The 19,942-nt window shown below is 42.1% G+C and overlaps 1 protein-coding gene across 1 annotated transcript; it reads right to left on the bottom strand.

Moving 5' to 3' along the window:
* Positions 1-9,468: 9,468 nt before the first annotated feature.
* Bcas2 (BCAS2 pre-mRNA processing factor) lies at positions 9,469-19,618 on the bottom strand. The gene is made up of 7 exons (XM_051198949.1): positions 19,452-19,618; positions 19,277-19,369; positions 16,735-16,805; positions 16,043-16,204; positions 13,001-13,051; positions 11,322-11,402; positions 9,469-9,922 (listed from the first exon to the last, which is right to left on the bottom strand). The coding sequence occupies exons 1-7, from the start codon at positions 19,542-19,544 to the stop codon at positions 9,796-9,798; spliced, it is 678 nt and encodes a 225-aa protein (XP_051054906.1). The 5' UTR covers positions 19,545-19,618; the 3' UTR covers positions 9,469-9,795.
* Positions 19,619-19,942: the final 324 nt, after the last annotated feature.

Here is a 19,942-nt window from a genome sequence, read left to right as displayed (position 1 = left end):
AAAAGCCTTAGGGCAAGGAGTTCTGGCCAACAGCTTCAGGCTAGCTCAAGGTGCCTCAGGGGTCCATGCAGGGCCCTACACATTGGTAGTGGGCACCCTTGTGATAGCAGCTCTCACTCTTCCGGTCTGAACCAGCTGTCTCCTGGAAGTAAGATGACTGGCAGAGACAGGAAGTGAGGTGGCTGGACGGAGAGAGAATGTAAGTGGGAAGAAACAGCAACTCACTCTTTTCTCTGGGAAGAGAGGTAAAGGTGGCTATGGCTTGCTCCTTCTCTCTGATCTCTCAGCATTTTCCTCTATGTTTGACTCTGGGTTTTTATTATTTAGACCAATTAAAACTCCATTTACATTTTGGTGCCCAACATGGCCAGAACACTAATGGCAGAACAGGTGTGTGTCACCCTGCATGGGCCCCAGTCTGCCCCAGAAAGCTGCCAGCTGCATGCTCAGGCCAGCAGGCCACGCCTGCCTGACTCCTTGCTCCTCCCCTCCGCCCAGTGCCAGTGGCTTACACTATCCTTTGAACATTTTTCTTTGAATTCAGTGGTTTGACCGGGCCTTTATTTAGACTAAAGGGGCACACTCCCAGACTTTGAGACTTCCCGGAGCCAGCAGGTCTACAGCTTCAGCCCAGCACACATGGCTCCAGCCCATGCCTGGGCTCGCCTATGTGGTTTAATGGCTCCAACTTCCTGCACTGTGTAGCCATTCTGCTCTGCTGTCCGGATCAGCAACTGGCAATCAGCATGCACAGGTTGCTCCTTTTTTTCCTTTCTCTGTAACAAAAATCCATCAGGCTTGGTTTGTTTGAGTTTCTGTTCAGAATCCAAAGGTTGGACAATACAGGGACAAGTCAGACTGAAGCGGCAGTGTCTTTGGAGTTGCTTTGGCAGCATACCTGCGACATCTGCTGCCCAAACATCATCATTGCAAATTAAAATTAAGAGGCACGGATATTTTTGTGTTTTAAGCTGGTTAATTAATTAACTAATTAATTAAAAGTTTTAACAATTTGTTAGCTACTGCTACACCAATGGTGGATAATATCACCATCCAGGAATTTAAAAACCTTTTTGCTTCTACTATGGATGGAAATTTAAAAGAGGTATACAATCTACCTGGGATGTACACGCTCTTTGCCATAACTAACATTAGCTTGGTAATCTATAACATATCCTTAAAGAAATGGTTTGATAATAGATGTAAAAATGAGCAACTTACAGAAATGATAGGCTTTACAGACTGGTAATGAGAGCTTAGCAAAAAAGATTCATACAGTTAAAAATGGCAATCATAATCTGACAAACAATTCACAAAATGGAACATGGAAATGAACTCTTAACAGGAAAAAATTCATTCCATGGAAGTAATGACAAGCTTGTAGATAAAATGCTGCACCTGCATGGCCAGGGTACCGAGCTTGGCGGAGGGTGTTGAGATTAAAACACTCAACAGACCACCACGAGAAGTGAAGAAGAAGCTGCTGCCACTGCCACTGCCACTGTTTATTACAGAGAGTAATGGGCGTATATATCCATGCCAGGGGATGGACTAAGCATAGGAGGAAGCCATGCACCACCCACTCCTGGGGTCAAGGTATGGGCACTGCACACTGGAAAGTTCTGAAAACAACATTGTTTGCTCAACCTTGTTTACACGGAAATTCTACAGCTGGGTGGGGAGGAAGAGAGCTGTAAGGGACAAGTACTTAAATTTCCCAACAATAAAACAATGTTTTTGGAAGGCAATCTGCATGCTATACAAATAATCTCTAAGGATTAGAATATTAAATCCCTGGAATAACATGCAAATGATAAGAACAAGAAACTGATTTGATGAAATCATTGGAAATGGTTATAGTTCAGGAGATTAAAATGCTTCAAAAAAAAATGGTGAATAGATTACAGGCCTTAGAATATCTTCTTAAAACCAGGAGTTAAGGTACAAAACAAAAGAGAATAGAAAAGATTTAACACAGCCAGAACATTTCAGAGTCAAGGATAACTTATCAAAGGTCATATCATCATCATCATCACCTGCTATGGTCTATCCTGTTACTATTACTCAAAAGCCAGCAAAAGATAGACACCCAGAAGGATTTACAGAATGCAAATGGAAGCCTAAACATATGAAAGATTTAAAAGAAATTAAGGAAGTAGTAGTTTGGCATATATTCACCATATGTGAGGGCAGTTAGCAAAGGCATGGGCTACAAGAAATAGAATTACTCCAAATGACTGGCTTCAGTTAGTCTCAGCAGTGTTAGAACTAGGCCCACAGCTACAGTGGAGATCATATTGGAGGGAAGATGTCAAGGCCCTTGAACATCAAGGTAGAATCAAAGGTTATGAGGATTCCCAAGATCAAATTCTTGGTTAGGGCTGTTATGCTGATGCAGATATTTAAGTGACATACAATGAACACATCTTGTCCCTATGCCATACAGTGGCCTTGAATGCTTGGAACAAGATTCAAGAACCAGGAAAAAGAATTGAGTCTTATACCAAGGTTACACAAAGCCCAAAAGAATCTTTTAGTGACTTTTTGCAAAGAGTGACTAAAACTGTATACATAGGGGTAGCAGATCCAAAAGCTAGATGAATATTCCTTGAATCTACGGCTTTTGATAAAGCTAATTTAGAATGCAAAAAGGTACTTGGGCCCTTAAAAATCAGATCAGCACTAATGGATGAATGAATCCCGCAAACAGCCAATGTCGAGTCTTTTGATGTAACAGAGGCTTGGGAAGGAGAAGTGATCTCCAAAGGTATGAGGAGACATCAAAATACCAAATATTTTAATTTTGGTAGAATAGGCCATCTGAGAAGAAATTGTAGACAAGGCATTTCTAGAAATAATGCTTCTTCTGGGAATGACCCAAATAGAAGGCCCCAACCTTCTGTATTATGTGGAAGATATGGCAAAAGCCAACATTAGACCAATGAATGTAGATCAACAAGAGACAAACAAGGCAATACTTCACCATCAGGAACTTCCTTGGGGGGCTTTCACAGGCCCCTATGTTGAACATCCCAGTCCCTGTGGAGGACTATCCTCCCCAGATCAAGAAAGAAGAGATAATGGAGTATTTTCTTTGAATTTGTTAAATGCTAATGAACTAGACATCGTTGATGTACTTATTGCCTGTATATATTGTATACAGTTATTATATATATTGTGTACAGTTTTTCTTATATTAGTTGTAACTTTTTTATTTTTAGACAAAAAGGAGAATAAGTGGTGATATCTTACTTGTACAAATAAAGTTTGTCTGAAGATTAGATGATGAAACTTGACACTATCTGATATAGAGGTCTGAGACAGGAAGTGAGATGATGGCTGGGTGGAGAGAGAGGATATAAGCAGGAAGAAACAGGACCTCATGCTCTTTTCCACTGGGAAGCTAGTGAAATAAAGGTGGCTTTGGTTTTCTCCTTCTCTATGATTTCTCAGCATTTTCCTGTGTATCTGACTCTAGGTTTTTATTATTTAGACCACTTAGAACTCCATTTACACTTACAGTTATTTTTGTTACAGAATACTGTATGTTTCTATGCTTGTTTAAGGTATTGTACTTATGCACCTCATTTTTTAAAAATGTAATATAAAGTTAGTTCTTGAAAGCTATTATTATAAACCATTTAGAATAATCAAGAAATGCAGGTTAGTAGTTAGCATTTATAACAATGAAACTTTTAGTAATGATGGGTATGTTTTCAAGTTGAAATACAAACATATTTTAAAACAGTACAGAGATCTACAGAATATGGCATTTAAGATGTTTTAATAAACTAAGGCTTTTCATGACAGTCAGATATGCCTGCTTCTAGCAACACCAATCTATTTCAAAAAAGGATGATGAGCATCAAGGACCCTCCATATGAAGCTTTTATTGTGGCAAAGTTAGCCACTGGGCAAGAAACTGCCCTTGCCTTGATTGCTGACAGTATGCTGTCTAAACTGAACAAGCAGGGCAGAAACAAAGGCAAAGACAAAGTAGGCAAGTCCTTCAAAATTCCTGCTTCACAGAAAAGTCTGGCAGATATTCTAGGCCTGTAGGCTGAAGATAGATGCCCCAGTGTTGTACCTTGGGTGACTGTCCAGCCAGTCAGATGTCTCTGTTATTTCTATAGTTTTAGAAGTTGTTTGCACTGCACTTCCTGTTTACTTGAGTAATATTTTATTATTCTTGAGTCTCTGATGGGGTTACCAAATTCAGAAAAGAAACTTACAAAAGAGATGTAAAGTAGTGGTGGTATATATGCCTGTAATCTGGCACTTGGGAGCCAGAGGCAGGCAGATCTCTATGAATTTGAGGCCAGCCTAGTCTGCAGAGTGAGTTCCAGGAAAGCTAGGGCTGTTATACAGAGAAACCCTGTCTCAAAAAACCAAGTAAAAGAAGAAAAGGAAAAAACAAAAAACAAAAAGGAAGAAAAAGGAAGGAAGGAAGGGAGGGAGGGAGACTGTGTGTCATCATCTAACCCAGGATAACCTTCAACTTTGGATCTTCCTGAATCAACTTATAAGATTGCCTGACCCTTGATCCCTCCTACATAACAGACTCTCCACTTACTGAAAGCGTGTAAAATCTTCTATTGTGCTTAGTATTCTGAAAAATCGAACAACTATGTTTTGGAACACTTCTATTTTCATTTACTATACTGGGGGGATCTTTTAAATCTGAAGATTCATGGTGGAATGTTTGTAAAATTCCCAGAAAAAGCCATACCTATGTTCAAGATTCTCCAAGACTGAATGACTCACTAGAACTCGGAGACTGTGGATGTTGCAGATCTAGAATCAAACCACTTGACTGCTTTGGGTTCTTTTTATAGCAACCCACTGTCTACCTCTGTCTGACCTAATGTCCTTTCAACTATTCGGCAAAATTTTGGAATGTATTACCAGACCACATGCTTCTACCAACCCCAAAGTCCAGCATGTCATTGGGTCAGGTCGCTTCTAATACATCTTGGGTTTTTCCACTTCATGGCAACTCACTTATGTGACGTTCACACCAATGCATGTAGTAAATTACCTGATTATGACCTTTTTGCTCTGCCACCATAAGAACTTCATGTAGCCACTTCCTCATTGGAACATTCTAGCCAACTTGAATCCATGTTTCTGGTCCATTCTCACTAATGTTTGATTCAGAAAAATACTTATTTATTACCTTGAAGTTAGACCTGTTTTGCATCAAGACATTTTGAAACAGTCTTGTTTATGAGTTCTTCTCTACGCTTGCTCTTTTCTGGACCCCAGAGTCTTTTGGATATTTATATTCTAGATTTGACCCTATTTTCTTATCTTTGATCTGTCCCCCCTCCCTTTTATTTTTAATTTTGATTCCATTTTTGGAAGTCTGTTAAGGTTTTTCTTTTTTAATTATTTATTATGTATACAGTGTTCTGCTGGTATGTATGCCTGCAGGCCAGAAGAGGGTATCAGATCTCATAGATGGTTGTGAGCCACCATGTGGTTGTTCGGAATTGAACTCAGGACCTCTGGAAGAACAGCCAGTGCTCTTAACCCCTGAGCTATCTCTCCAGCCCTTGTCTGTTAAGTTTTCTGTTGTGTGTTTGAGACAAGATCTTACTTTTAGCTAAAGCTAGCCTGGAACTCCCAATTGTATGGTTTCAGTCTCCAAAGTGTTTGAATTATACCCCTTCATCTGTGTTTTTAGACAGAGTCTTGCTGACATAGGAGAATGAGACAGAGAGTGAGGTCCCGAAGGACTGACACGAAGTCTGCAAAGTTAGCCCAAGATATGATGCTTTGTGCTCAAGTACCTTTTAAGTTGCTATCTGGAATTATGGCTAACAGATCTTAATATCCACATTGAGCACAAACCCCTAATGACCTAATGCTTATATAGTAGGTTTTGACCACTAAACGTTCTGCCAGCCCTTGGGAGCATAAGAATGAGCCTCTGATACGTGGATTTCTGGAGGGGACATTCAAGATTCAAACTACAGTATTGAGTCTGGCTCCAAAGGCTCACGCCCATTTCACAATGTAAAATGCATTCAGTTCATCTCCAAGATTCCCGAGAGTCTGAAAAGTTCCCTTATTTCAAAGTCCAGGTTCGAAGTCCCCTCTGGCAGTTCTGAAACACTGTAAAAATCAGAAGTTACATAGGTCCAAAATACAGCAGCATAGGCCAAACATTCCCACTCCCAATAGGGATAGGAGCCCAGAAAGGGAGGATTTAAGTAGAAACCTCAGAAATATAAACTCAGTGGCACTAACATTAACTCATTGCTTAGTGACTAGTAATGGAGGATCCAGTGGTGTGACATGACTAGGTTAGTCGCACACCTCTGGCTTTGTTTGTAGCAGGCCACACGGCCAGTCTCAGACTGGTTCTGCTATCTATCTCCATTCGGCAGGCATTTCTCCACTACAGTTTTGGCCTCACTCCCAGCTTCTCGCTTCACCGCCAGGGGCTGCTGTGGGACATGGCCCAGGCACAGTGGGCCTCCCTTTCATTTGAAATTTCATGCTAAGTCTCTATAAGCCCTAACTCTTGCATTCTTTAGCAAAACTGGCATCACAAGGACAAGAGCGAGTGGCAGCGGCACTGGGGGTTGCTGGTGTGGCTAGTGGACTGGCCCATCTCAACCTCACAGTCTCTGAACGCCTTAATGGCTGAAGATGGAGGAAAATCCCAGAGAAACATTTCCCTAGATGACTCAGTGCAATCAGGGTGCCGCAGGATCTCTGAAACTAATTTATGGGAAATCGGTTCAAAGTTTTTTTGTTTGTTTTTTCCTATTGTCCTTTTCTAAGCACTTCCTTTGAAGACAGGGTCTCAACTCTGTAGTCTAGGCTGTTCTTAAACTCACACCGAACCCTGAAATTCTGGGACCTCATGCTGAGCAACCACATACTGACTTTCTTCCTTTGAATAGCAATGGTCTCTTAATAATTGTGCACTTGGTGCTGGAGAGATGGCTCAGTGGATTAAGAACACTGACTATTCTTTCAGAGGTCCTGAGTTCAATTCCCAGCAACCACATGTTGGCTCACAACCAACTGTAATGAGATCTGGTGCCCTCTTCTGGTCTGTAGGAATATATACACACATGTTGTATACATAATAAACAAATAAATCTTTAAAAAAAATGTGCACTATTTGGCAGTATTTGTCAACATGCTTCTTTTCTGGCCAAACTCCAAGGTTTCCCAGTATTTCTGCTCCAGTATGTTGCTCCTGATTCGCATAGGAAAAATATGTCTACAAGGAGCCAGAAACACCCAGGTTAAACCCTGAACACTGTTGCTGTGTCTTTCTCCTACATTAGTCTGCTACCCTCAAACTCAACAAAGCTGCAGGGGTGGCCTCTGGTCCAGTTCCTGAATCCTTATTCCCACTTGGAAACCCCGTGAACATAATCGTTACAGTGCTGTGTAAGCCCTCACCAGGATTGCCCATGGAGCTCTACTTCCAGGGTTCTAATCCCTTTCTTGACTGTTTTTCCATATGGTCCCCAATTCCTATTGTGTTGGAGGAGTGCAATAAAGAAACTATCACAAACCAATTCCAGGGTCTGAATAGTGCCTATTGTCAAGGAGTCATTGTCATCTCACTTCACAACTTTCTAGGGGCCTTGCAAACAAGTCGACATCAAAGATGAATCAAAACATTTGCTGATCAAGAAAGTGCTCAAGTCCTCTGTTCTCCCTCATTCCAGAGACAGCAGTGTTTTCTTGTGTAATCTAGCCTAGTCCTTGAGACACGATGGTGAAGATAGAAATGACTAGATTTGGCTGTATTGGGTTATTAGGGCTGCCTTCAACTCTTGGCAAAGTGGATATTGTTGCCATCAATGACCCCTACATTGACTACAAACACATAGTATGTATGTTCCAGTACAATTCTATCCATGGCAAATTCCACAGCACGGTTTAAGTTCAGAATGGGAAGCTTGTCATCAACAGAAAGGCCATCTCCCATCTTCCAGCAGTGAGATCCCACTATCAAATGCTGTATTTTGTGGGGTTTCTGGCATCTATACCACCATGGAGAACAAGGCCCACTTGAAGGGTAGAGCCCCTTCTGATTATACCCCTCATGTTTGTGATGTGTGTGACCCATAAGAACTACGATGACTAGCTTGACACTGTCAACAATGCCTCTTGCATCACCAACTGTTTAGCTGCCTGTGAAGGTTATCTGTAACAATTATAGCACCATCAAGGATCTTGCCATCACCACCACCCAGAGGACTGCAGATAGCCTCTCTGGAAAACAGAGAGCTGCCTAAAACACCATCCTTGTACCCACTAGCACTGCCAAGGCCATGGGCATGGTCATCTCAGACTTAAATGGGAAACTCATTAGTACAGCCTTCTGTGTTCCTACCCCAATGTGTCCATTGTGGAGCTGACATGCCACCTGAAGCTGCCAAGTATGATGACATCAATAAGGTGGTGAAACAAGATAAAGGGCATCTTGGGCTACATTGAGGACCAGGTTGTCTCCTCCAACTTTAACAGCAATGCCGACTTTTCCACTACTTTTTGTTTTTTGAAGATAGGGTTTCTTTGTGTAGATCTGGTTGGCTGGCCTCCAACTCAAAGAGATCCACCTGCGTCTGCCTCCCAAGTGCTGGGATCAAAGGTGTGCACCACCACTGCCAGGCACTTTTCCAGTTTTGGTGCTGTGTGTAGTGGGAATCTGGTAGTCATTCTATCTAGGGTAAACATTGGATGAAATGGTTGCTTCTCATTGTATCCAGGGCAATATTAGAATGAAATAGTTGTTTGTTGGAGGTACTTAGACCTTGAAGAAACCATAGTAGAGAACAGTGATTGTTTTCTATGTTTCAGAGTTGTTTTTTCTGAAGGACTTTTCCATTCACTGCATGACTCTGGTCATAAGACTATCCTAGCACACCTGTATGTAGTATCTTGTATGCTGGGTACTGCAAACACTACAAATTAAAGACCGAAGTTGCAGGGGTGTGACCTTTTTCTTCAGAGAACATATAGATCAAAGAGGTTTTGGTTAAAGGAATTTGTTTTACAATCAAAAATTCACTTCTGAATGGCTGGAGGTTCAGTCCATCAGAGGCTGGACCTCCCTCTGTGCTGCCAAGGAGCCTGAATTACATTCTGGAGTGGCCCTTTCTTTGATTGTCCTGTGCAACACAGAACACCAGCAGCTGGGGCTGCATTGCTTCAGCGCCTCTGTCAACCTCAGTTCTTTGTGTGACAATGAATAAGGCTATAGTCACAGGGTGGTGAACCTCACAGCCTACATGGCCTTAAGAAGGAGTATGAAGCTCTAAACCACACACCACAGCAAGAAGAGAGGAAGACAGGCCCTCGGCTGCTGAGGAGTGTCTATCCCAGCTCAGCCCCCAACACCGAGCCATGGCCTGTTTCTAACATAGAACCCCAAAAAGGAGCCGCACTCTCAATAACACCACCAATACAGTTTACTGTACCCACCCACAAAAATGCTTAGAACTGTACTTTATTCAACAAAAACATAAACTCAAAGTTCGCACCTTCCCAAACATGTTGGAAGTCTTAAATAAAGAAGCTTAGTTACAAAATCTGAAGCCTTCAAAAAAGAACTTCTGCTACAAAATATGACAAGATAATTGTAAAGTCATACTCACTTTAAAAACTCAGATTTTTATAGCTACAAAAATAGCAACATGTTGAAAATCTTCATTTTGCTAATACACACATAAAGCAACACAACAGTCCACATTCCACAGTCTCTAAACATGCTCTGACAAAGCCCAGGGGCCTGAGGTGTCTCTTCCCTTCTGCCCAAGGTCAGAAGTCTTGGCGGATGTTTTCCTTGTTTGCCTCCCCATGCTGCTGCTTGATTTGATAGATCTCGTTCTCCAGCTGCACAATAGTCCTTTCAATCTCATAGTTCTTACTTACCAGGGATACCCAACTAGGAAAGGGAGAAAGATAAGTTAAAAAAAAAACAAAAAACAAAAAAGCTTGATATAAAATTTCAGAGTTTATCTTAAACATATAGTTTCATTCAGGGCACTAACATTTTAACTTTCTGTTAAAAAAAAAAAAAACAAAAACATGAAGCACACTCTTGGGAAAGTAGTAAAGGGTATATAGGATCTCTCTGCATTACTTCTTTTTTTCCCAAGACAGGGTTATGTAACATCACTGGCTGTCCTGGAACTCACTCTGTAGACCAGGCAGGCCTCAAATTCATAGAGATCCACCTGCTTCTGCCTCCCGAGTGTTAGGGTTAAAGGTGTGCCCCACCACCACCCAGCTTTTTTTTTCAATTTACTAATTTATGTATACAGTGTTCTGCCTGCATGTAACCCTGTAGGCCAGAAGAAAGCATCAGATCTCATTACAGATGGTTGTGAGCCACCATGTGGTTGCCGGGAATTGAACTCAGACCTTTGGAAAAGCAGCTAGTACTCCTAACCTGAGTCATCTCTCCAGCCCTCTACATTATTTCTTATAATCATAAGTGAATCTACAACTGACTCATAAGTTTTCCTTAGGAAACAGAAGAGAATTAGTGAGACAGAAGAGAAAGGAAGGGGTAATGGAAGACAGCATAAGGTTAACAGAAAACAGGGCAGTCTTAGAAAATGGTGGACAAGATTCTAGAATTGACAAAGGAAAAAAAGAAAAAACAAATACCCAAACCAAACCAAATCCATAAACTTAAGGAAGTCACTAGTTTCTGTAAATAAATCTCAAGGACAAATTTAAAAGAAGCATGAGCTTGAAGAAAAATGTGGAAGGGACCAGACACTGAAGACACTGAAGATGGGAAGAGGGGCAAGGAGAATGGTGTGGGTGATGAAGGGGAAAGTAGAAAAACAGAAATGACATAAAAACCCATCACTAGATATAGGTATTTAATTCTTCCTTTTGAAATTGGGTCTCTTTCACTCTGTAGCCACGGCTGGCCTTAAATTTAAGATCCTTCTTGCTTAACTTCTCACATGCTGGGGCTAAGGTGCTCATAGCCACATACCACTTATAGTTAGGGCTTTCTATAAATGACATATGTAGAATAATATTTTAAAAATAATATGCAATAACAGGGGTAAACAAATTAGGCAAAGTATGAAATTCCCCTTCCTACAAGATTAATGGTCTCAAGTTGGGGGCTGTGACACCAGCACCACTTAGCACTAGCTCAGCCCTTGTCTGCAGCCCCAGCTGTTTCCTAAGGGCCTCCCTCAGCAAGGGCAGGCACATGAACAGCCTTTGATTCCTGTGGCACCCTACGTGAATATTACTGTAATTGTAAATCTGCTCTTAGAACACATGAGACTTAAAACACGGTGAAATTATACACTCACTTTGACTCCATTTCTCTCAATTTAGATCCAGCTGAGAGTTGCATGTTTTTTCGCTGCCAGTTTAAATCTTGAATATGTTTCCTGTAGAAATATTTTGTATAACCCATTGACATTTTAACATATGACAAAAATCAACAGAACAAAATAATACAAGAAATTATCTTTAAGCTCTTTAGGCTCACATACACAATTATAGGTTAATTTCAGGAATTAACTTTCTTCTAATTATTTAATTACACCTTTCAGAGAATATGCTCATTATGGGAGAAAACATCAACCACCCACAAACATGTACGTAGATTACAAATTCCTCCTTCCATTCCCTGGCAATGGCTGTGGGATTTTCAATGAGTACCACGCTTTGAATGCTTACCCTGTCTAGCATTCACCCTGGAGCATAAATGCCGTTATGAGATGCTACGGGGATGGAAGCTGGTCCAGTCACAGTGCTTAGTGGCAGACTTTAAGGTGTAGGTTATGTAAGATTACCAGAACAGAACTCCAAATACAGAATACTAGTTAGAAAACCAGAACACACATGCAGCCTCCTTGTCTTGTCATGTGAATCCATCTACACCGTTGGGATCTGTCCCTAACAGGGTTGTCAACAGATGAACTCCTTCAGCTTCATCGATCTACAACTGTACGCCAAAATAAAGGTCTTTTCCTTCAGACTTCTCTAGTCTGTGGTACTATTAGCAGCAGAATGTGAACTAAGACAGTGGACATCTTTCCAGGTTCTTTCCCATATGTGCATGTGTGCAGTGTGTTACTCTGCAATGTCCTCCCTCACTCCCAAGGTGTTCTTTCTAGTTTGTAGATTTGTGAGTTGTGGAACATGAATTCATTTTCAGGTTTCTAGCTTATTTTTACCTCCACTTAGATACAGCAAACTCAGTGCCAGATGCTGGCCACGGTAGATTACAGTTAGTACATGGCTATTTGTTAAATGATCCATTGTCTAAAACCAAAACCAATTTAAAAACAAAAACCCAAAATGAAGACGATTTCTTGCACTTGTAATACAGTAATATATTAGAGAGCGTGTGAAGGTCTGTTCTATCCTGTCATTTGGTCCTGCCAATCCACAATCCACCAGCCCCTAAACCAATGAGTTGGCTTTCCAATGCAGCATGCCGGGCTCTTTCAAGTTGTAACTATTGTTGTAACTGGTTGGAGGCCAGGTCAGTTTCCAAGGTTTCTCTACTGGATGTTCAACATGATCCCTGCTGACCGGAGTATCCTCAGGTACAAATCCCTTTTTTTGAGACAGTGTCTCACCATATAGCCCAGGCTGTGAGCATCTAAAGCATTAGGGCTACAGCTGTGAGCATCTAAAGCATTAGGGCTACAGCTGTGATCTATACTCCTGGCTCAATCTATGAACTGTTCAGGGTTTCCCAACCCACTTCTCATAAACCAGAAAACATGCAACAAAGTTTCCCTTCAATACATGACACAACATACAAACTCTGACTTTTGCTACTCCTTGCTATCTACTTCTTGGAATTTATGAATTTCTATTTCTCAAAGGCAATTATTTTACACACTGACAGCAATACACAGTTGAAAAATAATTGTTTAAGGAAAGTGGATAGCTATTTACTTTCACAGGACTATAGTCTTAATAGTTTTCTTCCCCCACTCTGTCAGAGCTCAAATAGAAAAAAACAACTTACCTTAACTTCTGAAGCTCCTTCTGTGCATGTTCAATCATGTGAACGAGGTTTCTAAGGAAGAACACATACACTCTGAAATCTGGTAGCACCAATGAAAACTGAACTCTCTATTGTATTATACAAAGTCAGGTTTTTCTGCTAAAATTACTAAATCCTGGGGTCTCTGTGCTTAGTGTGTCAGATAATTCATAAACATTAGCTTGTTTAACCCAGCACTTTACTGACAGCTTGGTTTTGGGTATTTAATGTTACTTCCCACTCCCTACCTCCAGTCAGATCTCTGTAACAGTCCTGGAACTCACTCTGTAGACCAGGCTGGCCTGGAACTCACAGAGATCTGCCTGCCTCTGCCTCCCAAGTGCTGGGATTAAAGGTGTGTGCCACCCTCCACGATGTTACTTTTTAAATTCTCAGGAATCTGTTTTGGAGACGGTGTCCCACTATGATGATTAGGATATCCTTAACCCCTACACTCAGGCAATCCTCTTGCCTCAGTTTATGTTTCACACAACTGCGAAGTTATGGAACATGCCACCACAACCACATGCTGCAACAACAACTTCTGACAGCAGATCACCTTCCGGGTCTCCAGGAGCAACCTTGGTAACCCACTGCCCTGAGCTTCCTGGCTACTAAATTCAGATTTGCTGCTGCTCATCCTCATTTCTCTCCTCTAACGACTGCTTTCATCACACAGCTGCACCTATCCAGGTTTTCCCCCTACTCTTCACTTTCTGAGGCGTCATCACGCCCCACATGCTGAAGGGATCTTTTTGATGCTCTATTCTGCCCTCGTATCATTAAAACAGATTTTTTTTCCTTGTTTGAACTTTCTTCTTGAAGGTTTACTTTGATAACATGTTTCCTGTGAAACAGTATCTGTTGGGTTTGGAGGAGGCAAAATATGCTCTGAATGTCCAACAGAGGTGCTGTGACTAAAGGAAAGTGCTGTGATTACATATGCACAGCAGTTAGTAAGAGAAGAGAGCTGTGGGCAGAATCTGAGTTAAAGGCGACAAGCAGACTAGAAAGTGACCTTCTCCTTTGTCCTCCACACTGCCTGTCTCTCATCTCAGGGAAGGTCCCACCACTCTATAGCATGGCTGACCTTCAGCTTGAGATTCTTTTGTCTCCACCTAATGCTGGGACTTCAGCTGTCTCACTATGCCAACTTTGCTTGCTGATTTATGACTCCAATCTTTTGTCTGTGTGGATGTGTTAGGTATCAAACCCATAGCTGTGTGTGCTTGGTAAACATAGTACCACTGCCACCATCTGATTCCATCATCCTTTTAAAAATCTGAGAGGGGCTGAGAGATGGCTCTGAAGTTAAGAGCCCTGGCTGCTCTTCCAGAGGTCCTGAGTTCAATTCCCAGCAAACACAAGGTGGCTCACAACCATCGGTAATGAGATCTGGTGCCCTCTTCTGGCCTGCAGGCAGACATGCCAGCAGAACACTTTTTAAAAAAAAAAAGAAAAAAAGAAAAATCTATTTGCAAAAGGGTCTCAACCCAGTTCGGCACTGGTCTTCCAAATGCTTGGATTAAAGGTGCTACTAGGTCCAGCTTCTACCATCCTTTTAACTGACTCTTTTTTTTTTTTTTTTTTTTTTTTTTGAGACAGGATCTACTCATGTGAATTAAGCTGATTTGGAACTCACACAGATCTGTCCATCTGCCTCGGCCTCCCAAGTACTGAGCTTATTAGCATATTAAGCGTGAACCACCATACCTGTACTGAGCTTATAGGCATACAGGCAGGTACAACCATACCCGGCTAATGATTCTCATTCTGTTTTGAAATGTACAGTAACATTTGCCCATGTGGAGGCTGAAGGAGGATCTGGGTGTCCTCCATCTCTCTCTAGTTTATCACCAGCAGACTCTCTCATGAAACCTGGAGCTAAACTGGTGGCACCAACACACCAAAACCAGTAGAATCTATAGCTTCGATCCTCATCATTCCCAAATCCTACACTGCAGACTGCCAACCTTGCCTGAACTACTGTTTATATTTGCAGCAGTTCACAAATCGTGCATGGCAGTGAACACTCTGGGTTGCTGGCCTTAGCTAAGGCTACACAAGGGTTGTTCCACCCTTTTTTCTTTTCTTTCTTTTTTGAGACAGGGTTTCCCTGTGTAGCTCTGGCTGTCCTGAAACAAAAGAACAGAGACAAGCAAGGTTTCTTGGTAGCAGCGTTTTTCTCGGTTGGACTCTGCTTTGCGAGAGACAAGCAGATATTCACGCGCTCCTTTAAGAAAAGTTTCCTGACTCAGCATAAGCGGCAAAAAACCGCAAGGCTTTAAAAAAGCACTGCTAACAATTTATTGGTGTGTATGAGAGATGGCAATGGCAGTGACCACATCTCCAAGCCGGCAGCATCCTTGCTGGAGGGCTGTGACTGTAGACCAAGGCAGTCTCTGTAGACCAGGCTGGACTTGAACTCTGAGATATGCCTGACTCTGCCTCCCAAGTTCTGTGATTAAAGGTGTGCATCACCACCATGTAGCTGTTGATTGTTTTTTTTTTTTTTTTTTAAAGGCAAGATCTCACTCTCTAGCCCAAGCTGGCCAAGAACTCATGGAGATCTCCCTACCCTAGCCTCCTGAACATTGCAGGACTACAGCTGAGTAACCATCTGGCCAGGACTTTAAAGATCATGACAGGTGAATATGAAAATCAGACTGCATCCTATAGTACTCTGTTAGTCGCCCTCCAAATTCATTTTCTTATATCGTAGTTATGTGAATGTAGGCTAGGTTAACACTGGTGAACTCTAAGGTAGGACTAAAGCCTTTTGTTGCTGTACTGATACATTCCCAAGTCAAATCCAGCATTATTGTTGTTGTTATTTTGGATATAGGATTTTACTATATAAGCCTAGGATGACTCAATATATAAAACGGGAAGGCCCTGAATTTGTGGTATTTCCTCCTGTCTCAGTTACCCTAGTGCTGGGATTCTAAGTACGTACATACTACCCCTTTAAAAGACAGAAAACTCTGGATGGAAGAGGGCAGGAAGGAGGCCGATGTTTCTTACTCATTATATACTTTCCAGGCATTACACCCGTGCTGTGACATCAGTTCCAGATTCTCAATTCGCACTGCCTGGTGCTCTAACTGGGCCATGGAATTGTTTACACACTCTTGCCATGCAGTAATGTCATTTTTCTGACCCGAGGAAGGGGCTGGAAGTTCATATCTGAAATTATACAACAAATAAATAAACCAACATAGAATCCCCATGGATAGGATATATGCCTCACATACACACACACACACACACACACACACACACACACACACACACACACACACGAAACAAATACCAACCCTTGCCCCACCACAGGAATGTTAACAAAATGACTGACACAGTAAAAGAAACCCATTGCCCTGGAAACTCATTTACAAATAAAACACAACTGTATCCTGGAACAAAAAAATATTTTCATAAATGTAAACTAGTTAAATAGCCTGTAAATGTCACAGAGACTCTGATGTCTCTCATCCCTGTTTGCCTTGGGTAAAATCTGCCTTACCAGCTTTTTAAAAAGTTGCTTAAAAATTAATTAGCGTTGCTAACATTTTTTGTTTAAAGAAAAAAGGCTGTAATCATGTTTATAACTAACAGCACTCTATCTTCTAATCTCGCTGTTCACAGCCTCCACACAGCTGGTAATACTCTTCCCAATGTCAGCCAAGCAACCCCTCCCCAAGCCTAACCTCACTCACCGTTTCATGCTGAGTAATTCAATTGGTTGTCGAGCAGCCAGCCTTTCAAATTCATTTCTCATTATGTCAGTCTGATGCACAAACAACACAAAGAATCAGTAGCAGGATCAAGCTAAAAATAATGTTTACTGAGGTTTTTATACTTTGTACTACATTATAATGGCTCTTTCTGCTTCTCTCAATACCAACCCCACTCTACAGCCCCTTTTAGAGGGTACAGGGTCTTACACATGTGCACCCACTATGCTACATTCCCATCATCCCCCAGTTTGGGTCTAAGCTCAAGTCTCTCTAGGGTTTGAAGAAATAGGCACACACTTTAATTCTATATTCTACCTAGGCACAAAAGGAGGCAAACACAAAAGAACCCATGGGTCAAGGATTAACCCTCAATCAGCAGTTTTCAATGCTGTGGAGCTCTGAAGACAACTTTAACCCCAGCCACACATTACATGGCATTTCACAACACATAAGAGTCTTAATCTGAGCCAAATGTTTCAGGTAGTCTCTGGTGCTGTGTGGCTTGACACAGTGTAAATCCCACATGTCTAGTCACACAATGCAACATGTATCAGCACTGCCAGAACCTTGGATTTGGGACTTGATTTCTGAATTAACCACTTGGATTTATAAGACCCCCACAAAGAGTTACAACAGTTTAAGAACCCGGGCTCCAGATAAGGAAGGTATAACTAACCCCATACAGGGAGCAGTCTCTCAGCCTGAAAGGTCTCTCTCAACCATCTAATTAATGAATGACAGCCACCCAGTTGTTATCACATCTGTGTAGACTGGCTGCCCTGGAACTAGCTCTGTAGACCAGGCTGGCCTCAAACTCACAGAGATCCGCCTGCCTCTGCCTCCTGAGTGCTGGGATTAAATGTGTGGGCCACCAAGCCCAGCAATATCATTAATTTCTATACAGCATTTATCACAAAATCTGAGAATTTTAATTTATTTGCCCATCTCAAAACTAGAATCTAAATTCGGTGAAGATACGGACTGTGCCTATTCTGTTCTACAATATAGTCTGTTAAGTTTGCATAGACAGTATTTATGAGAGGGAGACACTTTATTATAAGCACTTTCTGAATAGGAGTCAAGTAGTCTAGGAAGCATATGTTCAACGCAACAAATTAAAAAGCTTTTTTGATGAGCAGTGGCAGCGCACGCCTTTAATCCCAGCATTCAGCAGAGGCAGGTGGATCTCTGTGAGTCTGAGGTCTGCCTGATCTACAAAACAAGTTCCAGGACAGCCAGGCTATATTACAAAGAAACCCTGGGGAATATGTGTGTGTGTGTGTGTGTGTGTGTGTGTGTGTGTGTGTGTGTGTAAACAAAGGAAACAATTACCAGAGTGAAGAGACCTTACAGAATGGAAATCTTTGCCAGCTATTTATTTTACAGGGGATTAATACCACAATATACAGAGAACAGGAGAAATCTAAATATCAAAGGATAAGTATCAAAATAACCAAACAGGCAAATCAGCTGGACACACAGTTATCAGAAAACGCAAATCAAAATGACATCTGGGAGTGGTGGTCATGCCTTTAATCCCAGCATTTGGAGGTAGAGATAAACGGATTGGCAATCTGCTATCCCAGGCTACATGCAGAGTTCAATGCCAGCCTGAGCTACTTGAGGCTCTATTTAAACACACACACACACACACACACACACACACACCCCTACAGCAAGAGCTGGATGTGGTGCCTTACACTTGTAATTTCAACACTCACAAGCCTGAAGCAGGATTATTCCAACTTCAAAGTTGACCTGTCTAAGTGAGTTGCAGGCCAGCATGAGTTCCAGCCTCCAAAAAGTTAATTGACAAAAGAATAAAAATGAACAGTTATGTAATTCATAGGACCAATTTCTGAGCTAGGAAAAATAGTCAAATACACCATTAGGAACTAGTAAGAAAGGATTAAATTAACCAGACACTAATTATAAAGACAGGAATTACGCTGCTGCATTTTAAAAGGGTAGAAAAAATGTTTTAAATCATTTAAAAGTTTGTAACCGAATACCTGATTAGGACCTAAATGGTATTTTTGTTGTACTTGTAGTATAACAATTTTAAATGATATGCAGTTAGACATGTTTGCTCAGACATTCATACTCCTGCTAACTATCTGAGTTTTGTTACAAAATTCTCCCTCCAGTGGTTGCAAAGAGCACAGGAAGTTAAGATTATAAATATTAAAATCCCGTGATTACTACCTGTTTTTTAGTGGACCTTAGAGAATAAAGGATTTGGGGGAAATTATTAGTGTCTCTTAAAAACAAAAGACCCAAAATATTTTATTAAACAAGTCTACAGAAACCCATAAAGTACTTCTTGTAATACGAACCCAGAGGAAAGCTCATCTGGCTATTTTGAACCAACTGACACCTACATGTCATGCAATATGAGCAGCAAGCAGCAGCTGCTTCCAGCAACCTGGAAGACGTCCATTTTACACAGCTAAAGCCCTCAATCCGAAATCTAAATCGGCAAGAATCCTGGTCGGGACGCGGGACCAGACACCGCACTTACTTCAAAGGCAGAATAATCCGGGGCTGTCAGGTAGCTCAGGTAGTTCTTGGTAGGTCGGTATCTGCGCGTTTCCTCCTCCACCAGGGCCGCAGCCTAAGAAAGAGAACAAGCCGGGGTCGCGGCGAGAACCGGCAGCGTGCCTCGGGCGACCCCTCCGCACACGCCGCGCACTCACCGCTTCCCGCACGCCGGGCGCCTCGTAGCCTTGGTCAAAGTACGGCAAGGCATCCACCACCACCTCCCCGGCTACCAAGCCCGTGCCCGCCATTGCGTGGCACTCCGCTCCACGAGCGCCGTCAGTCTGCGCAGGCTCAGTGCCATTCCACTGCGCCTGCGCCCGGAGATGACGTCATCCGCGGCGCTGCCTATTGGATCGGGCGCGCGCAGAGCGGCTAATTCTGTAGCCGCTAGGCCTTAGAGACTGTTTTGTTTGGGGTGGACGAGGCCTCACGCGCGGATGTCTCAGTAGGCCCAGCACTTTGCCTGTCTTTCCGTGGCTACCGTGTGGTTTTATTCTGAAGCTCCGAGGACAATTTTATTCGAGTTTAAGAGAAAAACAATAGGGCACACAAGAGGCAAGACGAGAGGGAGAGGGAACCGTGTCTTTTGAGTTCGGCGTAGATGCTAGCAATGCAGGTGAGACTAGCAGCCGCATAGCAGAAGGGA

This window comes from Phodopus roborovskii, unplaced genomic scaffold, assembly GCF_943737965.1.
Source record: "Phodopus roborovskii unplaced genomic scaffold, PHOROB, whole genome shotgun sequence".
Lineage (NCBI taxonomy): Eukaryota > Metazoa > Chordata > Mammalia > Rodentia > Cricetidae > Phodopus > Phodopus roborovskii.
Note: the sequence above shows the minus strand (reverse complement) of the source record. Positions and strands in the feature narration are given on the sequence as shown.

Coding starts and splice junctions, on each gene's coding strand:
- Bcas2 (XM_051198949.1), bottom strand. CDS start 19,544: ATGGCGGGCACGGGCTTGGTAGCCGGGGAGGTGGTGGTGGATGCCTTG. Junction 19,370..19,451: donor CGCCCGGCGTGCGGGAAGCG/GTGAGTGCGCGG, acceptor TCTCTTTCTTAG/GCTGCGGCCCTGGTGGAGGA. Junction 16,205..16,734: donor GAATTACTCAGCATGAAACG/GTGAGTGAGGTT, acceptor GTATAATTTCAG/ATATGAACTTCCAGCCCCTT.